A 22,599-nucleotide genomic window follows, 5' to 3' on the forward strand; every position below is an offset into this window, starting at 1 on the left:
TTTGGAAACAACGTTCGTCCCAGCTTCGCCACTCGGCCGCTTAACGCTTTTTAGATGTATATATGTATATATTAAATATTTATGTAGCCCGCAAGCTACATATTGGTGACCCGATCTAAACGACATCAACCTCCTGCAAGCTGCCTAGAATCAGCTGTGTTCTTGGTGAGCTACTCAACACATTCATTTTTTTCACGATGGACGTTCGCAACGACGTGAATTCTTCTGAAACGCCCATCGCGGTACAGGCGACGGCAGCCCCTATCAAGTTTCCAGAATTTTAGTCTTCGGATTCAGAACTATGGTTCCTAACTGCCGAGTCGATATTTCGCCAACATCGCATCACATCCTCTCTTACCAAGTTTGACTACGTGGTTGCCGCTCTTTCCCAGTCAACCGCAGCCATCGTCCGCGACATCTTGCGCTCTCCGCCTGAAGAACACCCCTACGAGACGTTACGTACGGAACTCGTGCGGCGTACGACGGATTCTGAGCCTCGACGGATACGGCAGCTGCTTACAGCCGAAGAGTTGGGAGACAGAAAACCCACAGAACTTCTCCGACGAATGGAGCAACTTCTCGGTGATAAGGCAGGGACTATGGACACGTCAATCTTGCGAGAACTTTTTCTCCAACGTCTCTCACAGCAAATTAGGCTCGTCCTGACCACTACCACCACGGAGTCCGTCACGACACTGGCTCGCATGGCAGACCAGATGATGGACGTCTACTCACCTGGAATATCATCCGTCCATTCACAGACGATCAACCCGACGTCACCCCTATCTGTGGCTGATCACAACGCCCCGCCACAAGCCCCGGATCTTCTGGCAGCCTATGTGTGCATGGAACAGAAGATCGACGACCTCAGCAGACAGTTTCGAAACATTCAACAACGACCCTCAAGATCATCGCGCAGTACCGAAGTCACTACTGCCAACCGTCGAGTAAATGTCGACAACCGAACCACCACCTCGTCGAGCGCCTCTACTCAGCAACAGCAGTGCTGGTATCACCTCCGTTATAGGAACACTGCTCGCCAGTGCCGACAGCCATGCTCCTTTTCGGAAAACGGGATGGGCACTCGCTGAAGGCGGCAAACATCGAGAGCCCTACATCATCAAGCCGCCTGTTTTACGTGACCGATCGTTCAACCAAAGTTCGCTATTTAGTAGACACTGCAGCGCCGAAGTCAGTGTAGTCCCTCCTACATCAGATGATCGCCGATATCGACAAGAAACTCCCCCGCTTCAAGCGGTGAATGGATCCACAATAAAAGCCTACGGAGAAAAGTCACTGACTTTGAACATTGGTCTCCAACGGACATTTCGTTGGATCTTCATGATCGCTGACGTGAGGCAGGCCATCATCGGGGCGGACTTCTTAAGACGATTCGGTCTCACCGTCGATTTACGGCACAACCAACTCATCGATACCGAGACGCAACTTCGCGTCCAAGTGTTGGTATCCAAGACACCACCTCTGAGTCCTTTTCTTCCACGTGCGGAGACCGACTCAAAGTGGAAAAGCATCGCGGACGAGTTTCCCTCTGTGTTCGGGCCAAACACGGTTCAACGGTCGGTTCAACACAATATTACCCACCACATTAAGACCACAGGCCCTCCTGTCTTTGCACGCCCACGTCGCCTACCGCCAGAACGACTTCAGATTGCCAAACACGAGTTTGAGCATATGCTTGAAGTTTTGAACTCGGGTATGTGCGTCCATCTTCGAGTCCCTGGTCTTCAGCTCTACACATGGTGCCGAAGAAGGGGGGCGACTGGCGACCATGTGGGGATTATCGGGCCCTCAACCAAGCTACGGTTCCCGACCGTTACCCTATACCCCATCTTCAAGACTTTGGCGGATTACTTCAGGGTGCTACGATCTTCAGTAAAATAGACCTCGTCAAAGCATACCACCAGATTCCCATCGAACCCGAAGACATCCCAAAGACTGCAGTCACAACTCCGTTCGGATTGTACGAGTTCGTGCGAATGCCTTTCGGCCTTCGCAACGCAGCTCAAACCTTCCAGCGGTTCATAGACCAAGTGCTGCGTGGGATGTCCTTCTGCTTTGCATATCTTGACGACATCCTGATTTTCAGCACCACGCCTGAAGAGCATGCCAGCCACCTCCGGCAACTGTTCACACGACTGACAACATATGGCCTGGTTGTAAATGCGACGAAGTGTGAGCTCGGTGTCAAGGAGCTCGATTTTCTTGGACATCACGTAGATTCTCGGGGAATCCAACCGCTTCCTGACAAAGTGGCAGTAATTCGCAGTTTCCCCCAACCACCAACAGCAACAAAACTTCAAGAGTTCCTTGGACTCGTCAACTTTTATCGTCGGTTTATCCCTCACTGCGCCCATATGTCCCAACCGCTATACGACCTCATCCAAAACCCGAAGATGAAGGCAACACCGCTGCAATGGACGCAGAAAGCGGAGGACGCCTTTAGAGCAGTGAGAGAGGCCATCGCAAATGCAACCATGTTGATGCACCCCAGAAGTGACGCGCCCATTTCTCTTATCGTCGACGCCTCAGACACCGCCGTTGGGGCTGTCCTCCAACAACTCGTTGGGAATACCTGGCATCCTCTCGCATTTTTTTCGAAGGGTTTAAGCGCCACTGAAGCTCGCTACAGCACGTTTGGTCGAGAACTCCTTTCTATTTACCTCGCCATACGACATTTTCGACACTTCATCGAGGGCCGCCAATTTTATGTTCTCACTGATCATAAACCTCTCACGTACGCACTAACATCAAACAGCGCGGCACATACGCCTCGGGAAGTGCGACACCTTCTATATATATCAGAATTTACTACTGATATTCGATTCGTGAAAGGTTCTGACAACACCGCAGCCGATGCACTTTCCAGGCTAGGTGTCAACCTCTGCATCTCCGACTGTCCCGAGATATCCTACACGGAACTTACGGCAGCCCAACGAGAAGACACAGAACTCCAACACCTACGAACATCATCTAAAACACTCACATTCGAGGACATCCAGATGCATGGTTCTTCTGTCACTGTGGCCTGCGAAATGTCCACTGGCCGTCCCCGCCCGTTTATACCACTAGCATTCCGTCGCAAGGTTTTTGAGGCTGTCCACTCACTGTCTCATCCGGGAATTCGTGCTACACAACGACTCGTGGGATCTCGGTTCGTTTGGCCACGCATGAATACAGAAGTGCGAGAGTGGACAAGAACATGCATCCAGTGTCAACGAAGCAAGGTTCAACGCCATACTGTGACACCGCTAACCGCCTTCAACCCTCCTGACGCGCGATTCATCCACATTCATGTCGATATTGTCGGCCCGCTTCCCCCATCGCACGACTGCCGTTACCTGTTGACCTGCGTTGACAGGTTTACTCGATGGCCAGAAGTGGCCCCCATGAAAAACATAACAGCACAGACTGTCACCCGCACGCTCGTCGAAATGTGGATAAGCCGGTTCGGCGTACCCGAGACCATTACAACAGATCGCGGACGACAATTCAAATCGCTACTTTTTCACAATCTGTCTCAGCTCTTGGGCACACACCCCATACACACTACCGCCTACCATCCGATGTCCAACGGAATGGTCGAACGTTTCCACCGGCAATTGAAAGCGGCCATCAAAGCCCAAGATAAAACACTTTCGTGGACAGAGACCCTTCCCTTGGTCATGCTCGGCATCCGGACAGCGTTCAAGAGCGATCTGAACTGCACCGCAGCGGAGTTGGTGTACGGGACGTCCCTTCGCATCCCGGGAGAGTTCTTTCACAAAGCCAGCAATCCCGCAATTGCCAGCGCGGAAGATTATGTTCATCGGTTGCGGCTCCTGATGCAGGACTTGCGGCCTGTGCCTTCACGAGTTCCTCCCACACGGAGCACCTTTATCAGCACAGACCTCGCGAAGTGTAAACACGTTTTTCTTCGAAACGAAGGCGTCAAAACACCACTCCAACCTCCGTATGAAGGTCCGTTCCCCGTTATACACAGAGATACAAAGACGTTCGCGATCCTTGTTAAGAACAAAGCACAAGTGGTAGCTATCGACCGAGTCAAGCCCGCCCACCTGGACTCAACCGCAACACCGCCTTTCCCACCTCCTTCTCATCCGATTTGACCAGGGGTCCTCAGAAAAACTATGCGTGACACGGTTGCTCTTAGCGCTAAAAAGAAAACGCTTGGCCACTGCGCCTCCAAGCTAGGGGGGGAATATTGTAGTGATCAGCCGGCGCGAGAAGAGGCGGAAGGTGACAAGCAGCACGAGACAGCTTTGGAAACGACGTTCGTCACAGCTTCGCCACTCGGCCGCTTAACGCTTTTTAGATGTATATATGTATATATTAAATATTTATGTAGTCCGCACGCTACAGCCTAAACATAATTTAACGGAAATATTTTTTCTACCAACTTTTTTTTTTTCAACTTTACTGAACTTTACGTCTCTGACTGTTCTTAAAGGAAACAAGTTGGTTATTTTTTTCTTCAGGAAATAAACCATCCAAAATTCAAGTTGATTTGACAAGCAAGGGTAAGCTCATTGCACAGAAAAATATTTTTTCTTGAGTGTGTGTTTTTTGCAAAGCATTAGTTCCCCTTACCCATAGAGCACTTTTTGAATTCGTTGTTTGTCGATATCGGCTGAAAACATACCTTTACTTTCTTGAATATATATTTTATTTGGGTCATAATTAGTTCCTACACATTCATCTATAGTTTATGCTTTCCGCTTCTTTAAAACATCTTGCTTATAACCTTCAAATCATTGCGGTTGAGTCACCATTATTACCATCAGAACCTGACTATCCTCAGCGGCTTTTCAAGCGGCACTGATATTTTAAACACAAGGCGGAAGACCAATACGACTTGAATAAACAGTGATTAAACCTACGGCAGTGGTTGTCGGGAGGTTCACGCTGATGCTCAGATCGGTCGCGTTCACAGGGCACTCGGTAACGCAAGGTTTACCGCTACCGTCAAATAGCTCGGCGGAAATATTTTGCGGTTCCAAGTAGGAGATGAAGACGCTGGTGTTATTCCCCAGTTCCTCTTGTATGGTGAACGGAAATTCTTTCGTGCCGCTGAAAGACGTGGTTGTGTCCATCATCTGAAAGCCAAGAAGCCAGAAAGTCACAGTCCCTAAGCAAATGACGTGGAATCTACGAAAGCTTCATCGCGTAATCTAGAACGTTTATAGGTGAGGCTTCTTCATGGTAGTACGCGTATTTCCCTCACATCTCGGGGGTAAAATAAACAGATGATTTTAAACCGTCTGCAGTAAACTAATAGGCAGCCTCATACAAACGGCGTGTTGTTAATCAGCGGAGACATAAATTGACTTTACGTGGAGTTTACTTGAATCGCAGTCCGACATAAGCAATCAAGCGTGACGCTGTGGTTAACATTCTAAGATTGACAGAAATCACACTACGACGTGTGTAGAAGTCTTAGTTTTACCTGGTTATACTTTAATTGGTAGCATAAAGTTAAAACGTTGATTTCTACAATGCTGGTTTCACAACTCAATGGTTCCAGACTTTCACCTTGCTTTCTGCACGAACCTTCGAGGTTGTCATAATAACCTAATGACCTGTATCCACCATCACAAGCACTGAGGGACGTCCTGGCTCTGACGTCAAGAAAAACCAACCATAAGATGCCGTTGTAAAAATGTATCAACCCGTAAAGTGAAGCCTGGCCATACTGCGAAAATAAATCTCCCGCCCCCCCGCGCGCGCGCGCGCAAACACACACACACACACACACACACACACACACACGCACACGCACACGCACACGCACACGCACACGCACACACACACACACACACACACACACACACACACACACACACACACACACACGCACACACACACACATACCCGAAACAAAGAAGAAGAAAACACCGAACAAAGAGTAGACGTGGTAGCGACAATGATAGGTTACATTGTCTGGCGTATGACTTGGAGCCCTTCTCTAACATGTCCTCCTCCCTTCTGTTTTACAATGCGTCGGAGAGTGAAGGGGAAGGGAGTTTTCGCTCCGTGAAACTCCAGTGGAACTTTGAGTCGACAGCTTTTGCGTAGTGGGAACGGCTGGACGCGCTGAGCCTTGGGGTTTTCCCCTTCAAATTGGGACAGGTGGCTGCCCCTTATTTATCGCCCCGAACAGCAGACGGCGGAGACATGGGTCGTATCTGCTGTCTCGGTGACTCCAGTATCTCTGCGCGTCGGTGGCAGCCCCTTCCCTCGGCGCAGAGCGAAAGCTCGTTGACAGCGCAATGCGCAGCTGCGTTCTCTCGGAAGCGGGCTGTCCCCTTTGCTGTGGCAGGACTTGGTTCTGTGTATACGCACGCTGCCTAATTCGAACGAGCCGTGTAGAACGCGTTCCTTTAGTAAAGCGTTTTATTAAATTAGTTTCGATTGGGGGAGAGGGAAGAATTAGCGTTGAACCATGGGGGAGAGGAGCGAGAGTGAACTTTCAGCGCAAGAGATTAGTTCATGGAATTCCTTCTGAGTTGTTTGCTACTGCAGAGACCTACGACTTCAGAAGCGCAGGGCATGACTAATTACGTTCTCGCTTTGTGATTGGTTCCTCGCCGTTCTTATCGAATAATGCCGATACCTGATTAGCTGAGGAGCCATAGTTAGATGCACGTGACTCGCCGCGCCCTTCTCTTCTTAAGCTGTCGGCGACTATCGACACCAAATCAACTCTGACATCACGCCGCTGCGGCAGCGCTGCTGTTGGTACTGCGCATGCGCAGACGCTTCCTCTCGCGGGAATATGGTTTCTGCGCACGCGCAATGCCCACATCTGGTGTGGGCACAAGCGGGTTTGTTTGTAAACGGCGTGTTTGTTTATGCGGAGAGCAAGTTCGTCTGCTTCTTGGGCAGGCGTTGCTATGACATCAAAACGCCGAGCTCTTATTGGCTGATTGAAATTAAATAGAGTGTAGACCTCAAGGCGTCTAGCATCGATGTCTACCTCCTATCCCTCCAACCAAAGCCAATCAGAACTCGGTGTCGTTCTGACGTCACCGCAACTCCTGAGCAAGAAGCAGACGACTGGCTCTCCGCATAGCAACCCAGTCGTTCGTTGTTGTTGTTTGCTTTTTCCCACTTTTGTTTCTTCTACAGCGACATGGGCATTCTACTGACCTTGCGTGGTCACGCCAGGCTTTTACGATTGACTCGACGGAGAACGATAACTCACGATGACAGGTTGGAGTGCCTTGTCCAGATTCCACGTCGTGGACAGGACGAACGAGAGGGTCATCTCGGAAATGGTGTTGGTCTGGAGATCCCCGAAGGCGTAAGCGGTACCGCCCGTCTGAAGCGCCACGTCCTGCAGCTTCTGGTCGGCCTCGGTACCCAGAGCGAAGGTGTGAACAGTCACTCCTTTGCGAACCAGCTCCGGGAGCACGTCGACGATGTAAGGTCCATAGTTCTCTTCGCCATCGGACACGAGAAGTATGGTGCCGCCCGACGCGCTGGCGCCACTTTCTTCCAGGATCTGCGCCAAGTGCCCGTGCCATTGTAGAGAGTGTTCTCTGGCGCCGAAAGAAGCTTCTTCAAGACTTTTCAAACTTCTAACTTTTATAATAATAATAATAATAATAATAATAATAATAATAATAATAATAATAGTAATAACAATAATAATAATAACAAAAATAATGGCGAACGTCTTCATTAAAACTTATACAAAACGTTCTGCAAGAGCAAGGGCTGCTTATCTGCGGGGCCAGGCCAACAAACAGAACACCTTAAAATATGCGATAAACGCTCTCTTGAACTTTCCCAGATGCCTATCATGGGTTTAATCATATGAAGCTTGTTATTGGTTTCAGTGTCCCATTCTAGTTAAGTCTTTAAAAGAGATTTCTTTAGAAGTGGTTTAAAATCCTGGTAGGGCAGGTCAAAAGGTACTATTTAGTGTGTGGCAGATGCAGCCCGGCGATCTGCATTCTCATTTCCTGCGATTCCCACGTGACTTGGTGCCCAGCAAAATTTGATATTGCATCCAAGACGAAGAGCTGTTTACTTTAAAACGAACATGTTGTGTACGTACATTCTTTGTAGAAACTCTGGAAGAAATAGCAGATAAGACACTTTGCGAATCGGCAAAAATGACTGCGTTCAAAACACTGTTGTCCAGAATATGCTCAATGGCTAATAAAATACCACGGAACTTTGCGGTGAAGATGCTTGCCATTGAGTCAAGCTGCACAGCTCTTCCAAAGTTACTAGAATAAACTGCACAACCAACGTGACTTATTTCGACCCGTCAGTATAGTACTCGGCGCAAACTCTAGATATCCTTTTTTTGCAAAGATAGAAACTCTTTCTGAAGAAACTGTGAAGCAACGGTCTTCTTACTGTATTTGGTGAAAGACCAATCACAACATACGGGTAGCTCGTTCCAAGGGGCAATTCTCTCTATAGATTTTAGCAAGTTAACACCACTTGTGAAAGGGACAGGGAGGTTCGGAGAGCTACAAATACTTTGAACTCGAAAACCTAGGGGGTGTACAATTGTTGGCTTGTTTTCAAACAATTTACAGAACTGAGGGGTGTGTAAAATACTATAAATAGGATTTTTGAGATCCGACTGGACCTTGTAATAATAAAACAGGCTCAAGTACTGTCGGCGTTTTTCAAGAGACATTTGATGTGTGTCCACATACAAGCTTAATACGCGTGATGTGCGAAATGCCCCTATGGCAAGCCGGAGTCCGAGGTGATGAACCGGATCCAACATCCTTAGTGTGGAAGGTCGTGCTGAACCGTAAACGATCGCTCCATAATCAAGGCGCGACCGAACTAAAGCATTGTACAACCGTAGGAGGCATCGCCTGTCAGACCCCCAAGATACATGTGACAGTACCTTAAGGATGTTAGAGGATTGCAAGCACTTCTGCTTTATTTCTTTTAATGAGACTTAAATGTAAGCTTTTTATCAAAGATCATGCCTAAAAATATATGTTCGTGCTTCACTGATATTTCTTTGTTATTCAATTGTAAGATTGGATCCAAAGAGAGACCTCGTCGCAGGGAGGGGGCACACACACAGTTTTCTCTGGGTAAAATTTAAAACCATTTTCATTTGCCCATTTGCTCATCCTGTTTATTGTGAGCTGCAATTGCCGTTCAGAACTAGAAAGATTGCAAGACGAAAAAAATATTTGCACGTCGTCCACGTAAAGTAAGTAAGAAACGGATGGCGGTATAACTTGAGCCAGACTGTTTATCTTAACGGCAAATAAAGTGGCACTTAAAACTTCTCCTTGGGGGACACCATTTTCTTGTAAGAAGACACTGGATAAAGTCGAGCCTAATCGAACTTGAAATGTACGTTCACTTAAAGAGTTCTGCAAGCAACGGAGCATGCGGCCACGCACTCCACAGTTGTAGAGACCTCGAAGGATACCATACCTCCATGTAGTGTCATATGCTTTCTCTAAATCAAAAAACACGGACACACAATGCTGCCGGTGAACAAAGGGCTCACGTATGACGGTCTCAAGTTGGACCAGATGGTCCATAGTCGACCGTCCAGCCCGAAAGCCCCACTGGTTAGTGTCGAAAAAGTGTTTCTCTAAAAAAAATATAAGGTCGCGATTTATAAGCCTTTCATAAGTTTTCCCCAAACAGCTTGTAGGAGCTATGGGGCGGTAGCTTGTAGCCAGAGAGGGATCTTTTCCAGGCTTCAGCAAAGGTATAACGTGGGCACATCTCCAAGAATGCGGAAAAGCAGCAGCTTCCCAAAGGTAATTGAGAAAGGACAGCAGTTGGTACAGGGATTCATTAGACAGGTGTTTGAGCATCTTGTAGTGAACACTCTCTGGCCCAGGTGCATACTGCTTTTTTAACCTGAGAGCAACTTCGAGTTCACACTGTGTGAATGGTTTGTTGTGTGCAACAGAGTTAAAGCCTGACATAGTGATTTTCTGTTTTTCAGCGGTAGACCGGAAGTTTACAAACTCCGTACTGTAATTGGAAGAACTACTAACACCCTGAAATTGTTCTGCGAGGAAGTCTGCTTGCCCTGTTAAAGATGCTGAGATTGAAGGAAGAAGTGGAATTTTGAAAGCATGGTTCAGCCCGCTAACTTTTTTGAGACGATCCCATACTTCTTTAGCAATGACACAACTATTTAAGGATGAAACATACTTTGTCCATGAAGCCCACTTGGCCTGTTTTCGTGTCCACCCGAGCTTGTGCTCTTTTTTTCCTAAACTCGATCAAGTTACGGAAAGTTGGGTATCGCCGAAAAGTTCCCCACGCCTTGTTCTGGCTTCTTCGAGTGGAAGTACATTCCTCATTCCACTAGGGCTTGCACCTGCGGGGAAGATCTCCTGAAGTCTGTGGAATTGAAGCGGAAGCAGCATTTATAATGCATTCTGTGACGTAAAGCGTCGCATCCTCAGGAGTCGTATGAAGAAACAAGCCGGGATCAAGTGCTGCTTCTAAACCAAAAATAGACCAGTCGGCCTTTTCCAACTTCCATCGCGGAAGCCGAGTTGGTATCGATGAAACTGGTAAAACGCTCCCTAAAATTATGGGTAGATGGTCGCTGCCAAAGGATTGTCTAAAACCTTCCATGAAAAGCATGGAAGTAGAGATAGTGGTGATAGTGATAAGTTGATTGATGTAAAAGTGTTGTGGGCAGCACTAAAAAGTGTAGGTTCTTTCTTATTCAGCAAGCAGATTCCAGTTGATAATAAAAGTCGTTCAACAACTCAACCTCGAGAGTCTTGACAAGAGATTCCCCACAAACGATGGTGGGCGTTAAAATCACCAACGATTAAAAAAGGTTTGGGAAGTTGGTTGATGAGTGCTTGAAGTTCATGAAGATGCAGCAGAACATTAGGTGGTAAGTACAGTGACACTACAGGGTGAAACAAGGAGACGCCAGGCGCTTTAAATGGACTGGAAAATTCGGTTTCTTAACCTATCGCGCTATGAATTTGTGCAGCGTTGCCCACAAATGGTGCATTTTTTTTTTTTTGTAAAATTTGCGAAGAGCGAATTTACCTGAGGAAAAAGTGAAGAAAGAAAAAGGCTTAGCTCCTATGGAAACACAGCGAAGCCACCGGTCTTCAAACAACACGGCGCCGTTTCGCACGGGAGACGAGATGACGCAACAAACGCCGCCAACGAACGAGCATACGGCGCCGAAAGCAGGCCTTTTTAGCAGACGATATTTTCGACTCAAAAGCGGCGCGCGTTCCGCAGGCGGCGACAGTCGCAGAAACAAAAAAGACAGGCGCGGTAACAGCAAGGAACTGCAGTTCCTTGTCTGCAGAAGGGCCTTCTCTCGACGGCGTCTGCTCGTTCCTTGGCGACAGTTGGCGTCGCGACCGCTTGCGCCATCTCTTATCTCCCATGCGAAACGGCGCCGTGTTGTTTGCAAACCGGTGGCTTCGCTACCTTTCCATAGGAGCTAAGCCTTTTTCTTTCTTTGCTTTTTCCTCAGGTAAGTTCGCTCTTTGCAAATTTCACACAAAAAAAAATGCACCATCTGTGGGCAACGCTGCACAAAGTCGTAGCGCGATTGGGCAGGAGATTGAACAATACGGGTCGCCCTGACCCGTTTGTTTTCCCCACGCTCGGTGTTTACTCAACACAAGGCCTGTGCACATGCCGACAGGCCTTATGGGCATGTCCATGTTATCTTCTACAATAGAGAGCGGGGCACCAGTTTAATGTAAAAAATACTAACAATCGACGAAGCGACGTTAAGTGCCGGATCTATCCTCAGAGAATGCGAGCTTGACCCACTTCGGCTTTTGTGCTGAGCTGGGACCGTGCATACTGCATTGTTCATGCAGGCCGTAGTGGAAACAAAAGAGCCCCTCCTCCTCCTCACCGGAGAACACGAACTCCAGCCGAACGCTAACGTCGCGTTCGGTAATGTCGGCCGAGCGCTGCGTCATTGTATTTGTTGTCCCCATCTGTGTAGTTGTTAAGTTAACCGCTTGGGGCGTCACGGTCTGTCCTTCTCCCCAATAGGTTAAGACACCGAATTTTCCGGTCGATTTCAAGAGCCTGGCGTCTCCTTGTTTCACCCTGTAGAGTGATGAGGCGGTCAAAATTATGCGAACTGCAACTGCCTCAAGTGATGTTTGTAACGGAACTTTGGCACATGCCACTCCACTCTGAACCACTACTGCTACACCACCCGAAGGGCTTGAGGAATGGCGGTCCTTGCTAAAAACTTGGTGATGACGCAAAACCTGCGTGTGCGAGTCAGTCAGGTAAGTCTCCTGTAGGCAAATAGCAACAGGGCAGAGGTCATCCAAAAATGAATTGATGTCATCTTTGTTACGTAGAAAGCCGCGACAGTTCCACTGCATAATACCTATATGCTTAGCCAGTGCGAAGTGAATATAAAAACCGGTAGAAATTTGAATGAAATGACTATGGGTTAAAATCTATCTTTTTGCGCGGTGCATTTTTCTTTTTTACAGCCTCTTTTTGCTGGCCAGTGGAGTCACTGGTGGCAGAAAGGGAGGAGTCAGATCCCGCGAGACTTTCCTCACCGGGCTTGGGTCCACCCTTGTCCATAGGCTCCTCAGTGGGAGCCGTGGGGAGACCCGCTGGAGTCGGCAGCCTTAACGGCTCACTAGGTCTCTTCTGGGTCAAGACACGGGGGTGTCTCCGGCCTTTGGGAGGCAGGGGGGGCGGGTGGTGCCATCCGCCGCTTTAGGGTGGACGTTGAAGGAACAGCGTCCAGGTTGGGGCGCAGTGTAGCTGGCACCGCTCCCGTGGGTTTTAGAGGGGACACTGACGGGAGACACACTCCTTTTGTAGGAGTCTGGGTTCCCACCGATGCCATCACGGGCCGTGCGGGTCCCCTGCGCACGACCTCGGCATATCCTCCTTTCGACAGGAAGGAAAGACGTTTTTTTGCCTCATGGTACGAGATGTTTTCTGTGGTCTTCAGAGTCAATATCTTTCTCTTATTTCCACTTCGGACAAGAGCGCGAGTATGCTGGATGGCGACCATCACAGTTCACACATCTCGGTTCACTTTCGCAAGTGTCGGCAACAGCTCTTTACTGGAGCATTTCGCGCAAGTGTCACTTCCCCGGCAGCTCCGTGACGCATGGCCGAAACTTTGGCACTTAAAGCACCGCTGAGGGTTCGGCACATAGGGGCGAACACGGCACTGGAGGTAACCTGCCTTTATGGTCTCTGGAAGTGTGGTGGTGTCGAAGGTAAGAATAACATGTCTTGTTTTTCACTCGATCCACACACTCACGACGAAGGGTGATCCGTCGAGCAGCTACTACTCACTCCTTGGTCTGAAAGGCCTTCGACAAGTTCCTCGTCAGATGAGTCCATTAGGTCATCCTCTGAGATAACTCCTTAAACTGTATTAGGCCTTCGGTGTGGAGTAACATTTACTTTGTATCCAGAGGCAGCATTGAGAGAAAGAAGAGCATTGATCACTGCTTTTTGGTGTTGATTTCAACCAGAAAGTCACCGGACGGCATATTTTTTGCAGAGTAATCCTTCCCAACGATTCCTTCTAGTACCATGGCGACCAGGAAAGGGGACAGTTTAACAAGTGGTTTTTCTTCTTCAAAGTGCAAGACAAGGAATTTTGGAAATTTTTAGAGTACTATGGATGTTTCGGGAGTGACTTGAGCTTCGGTGCGGCCCCTTCCAGAGGCCGATCACGAAAGGTTTTGTTGCGCTGACCCATATGAGATGGGAGGGAATTTCAGTGCCCGGGTGCACCGCCCACCACGGAGCCCAACAAGGGGGTAGGTAACGCGCCATAGCAAGATGGGCTTGGCTGACAAAATTACTCTACCAGTGCTGCCCGGGCACTATACCCTTGGGTGGTTGCAGGGAAAGGACCTGTTTCCACTTAATGTTGGCCCTTGCCGCCTAAGAAGGTGAAAAAGGAAGGAAGAGAGTGTAAAAGAAAAGAGAAAGAGGTGGGAGGAAAAGTGAAAGAAGGAACAAGAGGGTAGAAGAGGCGACTGACTGAATCACCCTGGTCGGGCCAAGCCAGGACACCCGTCTACGTGAAGCTGGGGTCGAAGCGGTGTATTGCCTTGCCCGGGGGGCCCCGAAGGGTCCAAACATACCCCGGGCTCAGCTCAACCACCGGGGTCCCCTTTTCCCCGGACACGCGGGTACGCCACGCACAGCCAGACGTGGGTGGGTGAACCTACATGGCTTGGGGTTCGTAGTGACGCCACTCACCAAGCACCTACTAAAGTAGTTTCCCCCTGCGTGCGGGTATGGTGGCCCACGTGGCTGGGGTCCACGGTGACGCTACTCACCAAGCACCTAGCACCTATGATGCAGGCGCCCCCTGCGGGGCTCGGGGTCCGTGGAGACGCCACTCTTCAAACACCTGCTTTCACAAGTGCCCCCTGCGGGGAGAACGAGCACAAACCTCCAAACATAGTTAGATGACTGGTGCTCGGTCGCACAACAGTCAACTCGCTGTGTTTAGCCTTTATGTGGTGAACCAGCCTCTATGCTGGTAAGTTCAATACTGAAGGCAGTGCTAGCGATGCGTGCTCCATAACTCAATGTGTCATCCATACTTTGCGAAATAGTCTCGTCAGTACCTGGATGAATATTGGGCAGCCGTTGACTCTTACCCTAATACCGTCTCGAAGTCCGCATCCAATGCACGTTCCGCCCAATAGTAACATAGTAGCGACGATGGTCGCAAGCCGCTCCCGTGTGTCGCTGCCATTTACTTGTACCAGGGAATGGAAGAGCATGCCCCTTCCGGCGAATGTAACGATGCCTACGTGCTGTCCGACGGAGATGCTGTGTCGGATGAGGTGGCCCACCGAGAGCTTCAGAAAGGTACTTCTGTTGAAACACTGTTGAACAACAGAGGACACTGCGTCACATTGACGAGTCCAACGACTACGTCGGCAAGCTTTGCGAACGCAAGGCGGTAATTCCCTAGCCAGACTTAAAGGGGCCCTGCAAGGACTTTGGTGCCCGGGTAGCACCAAAGTCCTTGCTACTGGTTTTCAGTTTGCACCGAACCTGAGCGCACTGAACGTAGTAACTTAATGAAACCTTTCTTTTCTCGAATTTCGCTTTATTTTAGAAGTTACAAGCAAATTAAAATTACAAAAACAAGCAAAAAAATAAAGTTCATGATGTTCTTGGTTGCTTGAGTGGCCGTGAACAAGACGAGGGGTAGTGAGCGCAGCGAGCGGTCACGCCTGCCGCACTCCGTGTCGACGGCTCGAGAGGGCGCCACTAAAGCATGTTCTGCATAGGCTGTATAAAGCGAGCAGCCAGGGCGGCTCGCATTGCATTTGCCGCGCTATTAGACACTAAATCGGCATGACACTTCATTGGCCACAAACGACAGCAAACACGGGGTAAAGATCAGTTCAGAACGGGAGCCACTTCTCGCTGCCATACCATCAAAAGGCCAAACTGCAAGCCAAAGCTGCTCGCCGAAGGCCATGGGAACGCTCGGAACCGGTCGGATCCTCCAGTCCGTACGACCGCAACGCCGCGGCGTACATCCGGGACTTTTCTACGCTCGCCGCTCGTTGGCGCCTGATCCCACTACACCTTTCTAGTATGCGCCGCCTTTTCCACCGCTTGGTGGCGGGTATGTCGACGGGTCATTCCTTGTTTCCGTACCTTATAAACTGCATTTGTTTCTTTTCTGATCTAAAAAAGTGAACAAAAACTACTTTTACAAATAATTGAAACGGTTCGCGCTACTTATATTTTTTATTTCGACAAAAAATAAGCTTTCAACAGCTCTGACCAGGAGTAAGCCCAGAACGTAAGACGTCACATATCGCGCGCTTTCGGCACCGCGGGTCGCCCCCGTAGGTGGAGGAGGTTTCCGCGTCGTCCGGTTAAAATATGACGCACAGATATTTAGTAAGTCTCTCCGTGCCCGCTGGCTTGCCCGAACCCCGAGGGACGTGGCAACCTCAAGAAAAGGTAGACGCTTAAATATGATTGCAGGGCCCCTTTAAAGAGATACTGAATAGAAACTTAAGATATACCTCCCGTTCTCAACTAAGTTAAGCACTAAGTTTACACTATATCTCCTAATGACAATTGCACAGTTATATTTTGAACGGGTGGTTATATCTTTTGTTTGAAAGGACCAACCCTAGCGAGCGCTCGAAGATCAGCAATTGGGGAGCGATGCATCACGGTAGACGGGACGTCAAGTAGCCCAGCACGGGCAGAGCTCCTTGGGGTCTGGCGTGATAATGATCTCTGCCACCTGGCGTCGTCAACGCGCTACAACCCAGTGTTCAAACCTGTTCATTTTAGTAACATCTCGCCGCTCCCCGCAAGAGCTGAATAGGCCGGAAGAGAAGGGAACTCCGGTTCAACGAAGTTCGACGGGGCTCGTGCGCGCGCAGCTTGCAACCATATTTCCGCGGAGCGGCGCTGCTTTTAAGTTCAGAGTGACGTAACGACATTCAGTTTATTCCTTTTAAATATTATTTTAATGTCCTTTCAAGCAAAAAAAAAAAAATTGGTGTCTCCGTGGTGTGGCGACAACGTGACTGACACTTAAACAATGAAATATATGCACTAGAATTTCCTTGCAATATCCCTGTAACTAGAGTAATGTTGGCGGTAACGGCTCGTTCGCACAACCCCATATTTTCAACGTTACGTTACGTCACAAAAACTTACGTACAAGTCACTGGGGAATTAGTGCTTCATATTAAGGGCGCTTGTGGAAACATAGGTGAAGCAATAGTCCGTTTCAATGCGAAAGCGATAACTTTCCCATGGAGCGAACCGAAGACATCAGCTTTAAAACCATGTCAAACGTTGGCCAAACGGAGCCTAAAATCCCCCTTTCTAGTGGAGCGAAATGAAGCCGATTTCGGATAGATTATGCACCCACTGGCTGGCCCGCGTCGTCAAGGAACGAGGTTCCCATTGGCTCTTGAGCGGCGTAGTTCTAAAAATAGCCACCAGAGAAGCCCTCTTCATGTCAGCGCAGTGCACGCAGCGGCGCTGCCGCCGTTAAGAGCGGTGAGGCGGTGCGAGCCTGGCGACAGATCGCGCTCGGGCAAACGCCAGGGAGGGTGCACGGCCGAGCTCGGCGCTGCAAAACCCCTTCACGAGAGCGCGCGCGGCCGTCCGTCAGGGAAACGTGGCGTTTACGCTACTACGCCGAGGAGGAACTAAGGGAGCGGAAGGACGACATTAATGCTTTCGCATTCACAACTCATAAGAAGTGCTTAGGTGCCCTCGGACTTTTTTGTTTCTTTTTTCTTCAGGTGCACGCGAAAGGGCGTCTCCTTGCACGAACTCTTGGCATTGACAGGGCTACAAGGGTATCTTGTTATAGGGTATTTTTGTTTCTTTTTTTTTTCAGAGAGCGCTAGCAGTGGGCACCGGGTAGTACACATTCCAAACGATTTTTTTTATTTCCGAAATCGCACGGCGGCGAAGAAACATATCTCAGCGACATACGTTCGATACATTATACTTCTGCTGCACTTGAGTCAGGATGCTCGTATGAAGTGCCCGAACCCCAAACTCAATAACTAAACGCGACCAAGCACTAAAGAGCTCCGACCAGTCGTGGTCATAAAGAGATCTTTCGGCCGCCAGGCGCGTAGGTATGTTCCCCCCTATTGACAAAAGTCGGACGTCTTTTTCTGGCCTTTCTGAAAATAGCAAGTGTGCTCGTGCGTAACTTTGATAGGTGCCGAAGATAAGAAAAAGCGGAGATTGTGAGAATTCCTAACACGACAACAGGCTCCGGGACGGAGGGGCTTTAGCGGTACTTTGAAAATCATTTTCTGCAGCCTCCGTGCATCAAACTGGAATATAATATCGATATTGGTGATTCTGGAGGCCAAATGAAGACGATTTAAGTGTTTCTCCGCAAATACAGACTCTCTTCATTTTTCCTCTCCCTCAGTTCTCGATGAGAACAGGATATCGCGTGAACCGCGCTATATAAGGTCTTCGTGAAACTTGTGGTGCGATTTCTGTCACCCTACTTACGTGGACCCGAATGCCAACCCTAATATTCGCTGGCTAGTTGATTTTACTCGAGTGCTAACGAAACAATGACGCAGCGCGAGTGAGAGGCAATGGACTGTTGTGATGTTTTGACGTGAGAGTTTTGTGCACGAGCTGTGCTTAAGGGTATAATGCAATTGAATACAAGTTGCAAGCGGGCGTAAGAAGAATCAACGAAAGTAATCCCAGGAGAAGGAGAACAAGAGAGACAAAGGACAAACACAAATCTCCAGACACAGCTAGGTGACTAGTGCGCAATCGAAAGGATTCGCCTGGTCCGGGTATCGAACCCGGGACCTCTCCATTTTCAGGAGAGTGCTCTACCAACTGAGGTAACCAGCGGTTAGACGTCAGTAGAGCAAACAGGTTTTATCAGCTGCCAGCAGTCTTACACCAACAAAGGTGAAAGGCTTGCATTTTAAGGTTATGATTATAATGCAATTAAATGCAAGGTGCAAGCGACCTGGACAAGTATGAACAAAATTTTTTCAATCGCGCACCAGTCACCTTGCTGTGTTACTTACGATCACTAACGGCATCTGCCCTGAAGTACTTTTCTCTCGCTCTTACCGACATACTACGTGACATGTCCATTGCAAGTACCAGGCGTTTTCCCAATTTGTCGGCCTTTTGAACCACTCGAAAACTGGTGTGCACCGTTCTGTTGACCGTGAGTTTGGCCAACCTGAAAAAGCGCAAGAGAGAATAAATCAGAGTGGTCGATTTACGTCCGTAAAAGCACCACGCGATCCACTCCGTACCGGCAAGCCGAGAAACCCAGAAACCAAAGTGCCAGTAAGAGCGCCGAAGATAGGTACGTGACAATAAAAAGCGGGAAAACAAGACTACCACGAAGTAATGCCACATGGTTCGCTCCAACGCTCTTACTGGTTATCGAGGCCCGCCTAGCGCGGAGCTGGCGACGTGTAACCGAGATTGCGGTTGCATGTCGAAAGAACCCCAAGCGGTTGAAGCGAATCGTCAATTCTCCGCAGAGGCCTTCTAGATACTCTTTGTTGGTTCGGCACGTAAACCAGGAGAGGGCATGACGTCGGCCGCGTAGCCTTTACAAGCCACGCTCCCTTGGCGCCTCGCCTCCTTCTCATTTTTCTCCTTACTCTCCTCACTTATCAGCCGAACATGACCACATCACGTGACCGTAGCTAGGCTTCGTCTAGCCTTCGATCTGATAAAACCTACAGGACGGAGCGCGCGCAAGCCTGCAAGGAATCCTCCTACAATTAACCATCCATCTCCCACATGACATGTCACGCGCATCAATTGCCAGAGAGATCTCCGCTCACGCTGGGCACAATATCGTTTACACTTTTTATGACTATAGGCTTCACCAATATTGCAACGTGCCCTCTCCTAGTACTTCTAACCTCCTTGCGTAAAACTCCACAATTTGACTTTGTGGTTATGGACGCAGTGACTTCGGCTGCCTGGCAAGTTAAAGCCCGTTCACACACATGGTTTTGCCTACGACTGAGTTTTGACGCTTACGTCGAGAGAACACACAGGCACGCTGACGCCTTCTATGAGGTAGCCCTGGATTTCAGAACAGCGAAAGTTTTGTGGTATTTACGGGATGAAGTGCACGTACTATGAAAAATGGTCGTTCAAAACATTGGCATCAGTTTATTTTAAGCTCTACGAATTTGTTTGTTTGTTTTCTTTTATCCGTGAAAGCTACACTAATAAAGTCTAAGTAGTCAAGTTATACGGCCAGGTTCACACAATAGGGTGCAAATAGTCACGATAGCGTTAATAATGAACTAACATTTCTTTAATTAACGTTTTAGTTAGTGAAGATAGAAGTATGGTCCCAATGAGGAGCTTGCTAAGCTCCACCGAAAACACTAGATAAGAATGTTTTTAAAAATTATGAGTGCATGGGAATTAGCCGTAGTGCGTTAAAGGAACCCCTTGCGCAAAAGGCCCGAGACTGCTGGTGCAAAAACTCGCGTGATAAGAAACGGAAACACCTTGCGGGCACCTCATCGCACCCCTAGCCTTACGCCTGGACCAGGCGCAATACTAACGGTGTGCTTCTTCAATTATCGAAAGGATTGGACAAGGGGTAACTTTAGCAGCCCACCTCGCCTGCTACGTGCCTCCAAGTACTTCTAAAATGCATTGACTAAGGGGTTATCGATTACGCTCAGCACGTTTTTAATTGTAATTATGTTTGTCTCCACTAATTAGAAATAACAATTACCGTACTTTATTCAATCAACCACTTATCGTGACGACTAGCATCCTATATTATGTCCCCTCACCGTAAAGTCCCATCCACAAGCCGCATTAGTGTAGCTTTCACGTTGTTGTTGTTGCTGTCGTTGTCGTTGTCGATGTTGTTGTTGTTCTTTTTTTAAAAATTGAGTTATATATTTAAAATACACGCTGTATATCAATGCAAACCAAAACATGAAAACAAGAGGCTCGCTTACCCAATGAAATCTGAATGCTGCTTGATCACATCCCATGTGGATTTATGATTGTGACGACGGTTTTGGATGTTCTCTGCATCAGGGTTGTGGGTGTCCTGGTTACAGAAAAACTTCACCTGTGGAATGAAAATAATATATATGTATATTGAATATGAAAAAATTATGTCAGCAGCGAGCCCTAACAAGACATCTTTTTTTCTTTTTTTACTTTTTTTTTCGAGCGCTCGTTTAAACTGTTGCTCCTCGTTAAAAATAAATAGGTATCCTTTAGTGGTACTGGTCATAGCCACCGCGTTATGGCGAACCCAGGCTCCAAGGCGGACATGTATTTACAGCCGGAATGCCTTACGTAAACAAACGCGGGGCGCCACACGTCACTTCCGGGGTGTGGTTGAGTGACTCAGCCGCGCGGCGACTTTCCGAGCGGTTTGCGAAATTGGTCTGGAAGCGACTGCCCCGAACCGGTTACTTTGGTGACAGCGACTGTCGATTTTGTGACAAAAAGCTGTCGCGCGACCCTTGCGGCTTCCAAGTGTGAACTCGCCTTTAGTGCGACAACCGGAAAACAGGGGTCCTAGTCTACACGGCGGGACCGAGGGACCGAACATTGGCGGCTGTTGTGATTGGCCAGCTCCACACCGCTGACCAATCAAAGCAGGCGCCGATCTCCCTGTCTTGCCGTCCCGCTTTGTCCCGCCGTGCAGACTAGGGCCCCAGAAAGGCGAATCTCCGACAGCCCGACGGAAGCAGCTCAGAGGACAGAGAGCGGCGACAAAGGACCCGCGTACCCCGTCGAGGTACGGCAAAAACATGATGGATTCGGTGGCTGGGACGAGGGGATCTTGGTAGAAGGTCACGTCGCAGGTCGTCGGAGAAGGACCGCAAGTGTTCAACGATGGACACCTCCCCCTGACCGAGTCCTTCACTCCGGCAGTTATCATTTCGCTGCATCGTGTGACGTTCATCTGCAAAAAACGAGCCAAATTAAAGCGTGAATCCGCATTGAAGGGCTTTTTGTCTTTGCCGTTTTCATGGGCTTATAACGCCAGTAGACAGATAGATACTGTGCCCGGAACGAGTCTTTAACTGGTGCGTTTAACGTCTCATTCTGGCCGTACATACAAAGTGGTCCCGGAGCAGCAACAAATGGCGTTACAGGAGCTGGATCGTTGTGAAGTTAATGATAATGATGGTGATTTTTGGCTGTTTCCTTTGACATGTTTAATGTTTGGGACCTGTAGCCTTTGTGGTTTGCGCAGTGTTGGCGGTAACGCTTTACAGGTAGCGGCGTTACCGGTAACAAGTTACTTTTTGGTTAACGTAAAGTACTCGTTACACTTTCAACGCAGTAACGGGTAGCGTACTTACGTTACTTATTTCAAGTAACGGGTAACGTAGTTACGTTGATCGTTACACCTTCTTTCCAAGACTTAAAAAATTTCACTTCCATTTTTTTTTGTGTGTTTTTAGTTGCCAAGGCATGTGAACATTTGAGTTTTCTGTGGTGTTTTTTGCGTTTTTTTTTCTTGCACGTATGAAGGTGAAGACCGCAACAAAAAAAAGTAATTATGTTTAGTTTGTGCATGTACAAAATGTTTCTTGAAATACGGCGCTTATGCGTACTTGCGCCATCAAAACCGTAAAAGGTGTTATTCTAAAAATGAAAAAAGTAACGCAAAAATAAAGTGCGTTACTTTTTATCGCTAATGGTAATGCGTTCCTTCTATTTTGATGTAACGTGGGTCGGTAACGCGTTCCTTCTTTTTGCAAGTAACGAGTAACATATTTCCTTACTTTTTTCAGGTAATGCCTACAACACTGGGTTTGCACGACCCCTACTCATCACCCACGTCCACCAATGTTCTAACTTCTAATCTCCTCGTGGTAGTTTCCACCATCGTAGCCTCCTCTATACTCACAAATCCTGGCAGTTCGACGACGGAGCCATAGAGTGCCCGGTCGCAGATTTGGAGCGCGAGGGTCTGGTAGTATGGAGCATCAAAGAGCCATTTCTCGAAAAACCGGGACGTTAGCGCTCAGCTTTTGCAGCAGCGAGGACCCGAAACACACTTGTTCGCTCGGGAGTAGTGTGTTTCGGCGCCTCGCCGCAGCG

At 48.5% G+C, this 22,599-nt stretch overlaps 1 protein-coding gene and 1 pseudogene across 1 annotated transcript; both read right to left on the reverse strand.

Annotated features, from left to right (window-relative positions):
• Nucleotides 1-4,696, reverse strand: part of LOC8026386 — a 38,468-nt pseudogene extending 33,772 nt beyond the window's left edge.
• Nucleotides 4,697-4,699: 3 nt separating this feature from the next.
• On the reverse strand, nucleotides 4,700-22,384 carry LOC115310094 (calcium-activated chloride channel regulator 2-like). Its single transcript, XM_042287066.1, has 7 exons — nucleotides 22,337-22,384; nucleotides 21,275-21,451; nucleotides 20,487-20,602; nucleotides 18,604-18,718; nucleotides 14,640-14,870; nucleotides 7,223-7,522; nucleotides 4,700-5,114 (listed from the first exon to the last, which is right to left on the reverse strand). The coding sequence occupies exons 1-7, from the start codon at nucleotides 22,382-22,384 to the stop codon at nucleotides 4,845-4,847; spliced, it is 1,257 nt and encodes a 418-aa protein (XP_042143000.1). The 3' UTR covers nucleotides 4,700-4,844.
• Between the last annotated feature and the right edge of the window lie 215 nt (nucleotides 22,385-22,599).

The sequence above is a fragment of the Ixodes scapularis genome, unplaced genomic scaffold (assembly GCF_016920785.2).
Source record: "Ixodes scapularis isolate PalLabHiFi unplaced genomic scaffold, ASM1692078v2 PGA_scaffold8__174_contigs__length_109621045, whole genome shotgun sequence".
In the NCBI taxonomy this organism is placed as follows: domain Eukaryota; kingdom Metazoa; phylum Arthropoda; class Arachnida; order Ixodida; family Ixodidae; genus Ixodes; species Ixodes scapularis.

Bases quoted from the DNA above. Each gene is read 5' to 3' on its own strand.
- LOC115310094 (XM_042287066.1), bottom strand. From the start codon at position 22,384: ATGGTGGAAACTACCACGAGGAGATTAGAAGTTAGAACATTGGTGGAC. The intron at 21,452-22,336 runs GTGGGTGATGAG...CGTTTTTTGCAG, and splicing joins AAGTTAGAACATTGGTGGAC to ATGAACGTCACACGATGCAG. The intron at 7,523-14,639 runs GTAAGAGTCAAC...CACTTGGCGCAG, and splicing joins GACTTCGAGACGGTATTAGG to ATCCTGGAAGAAAGTGGCGC.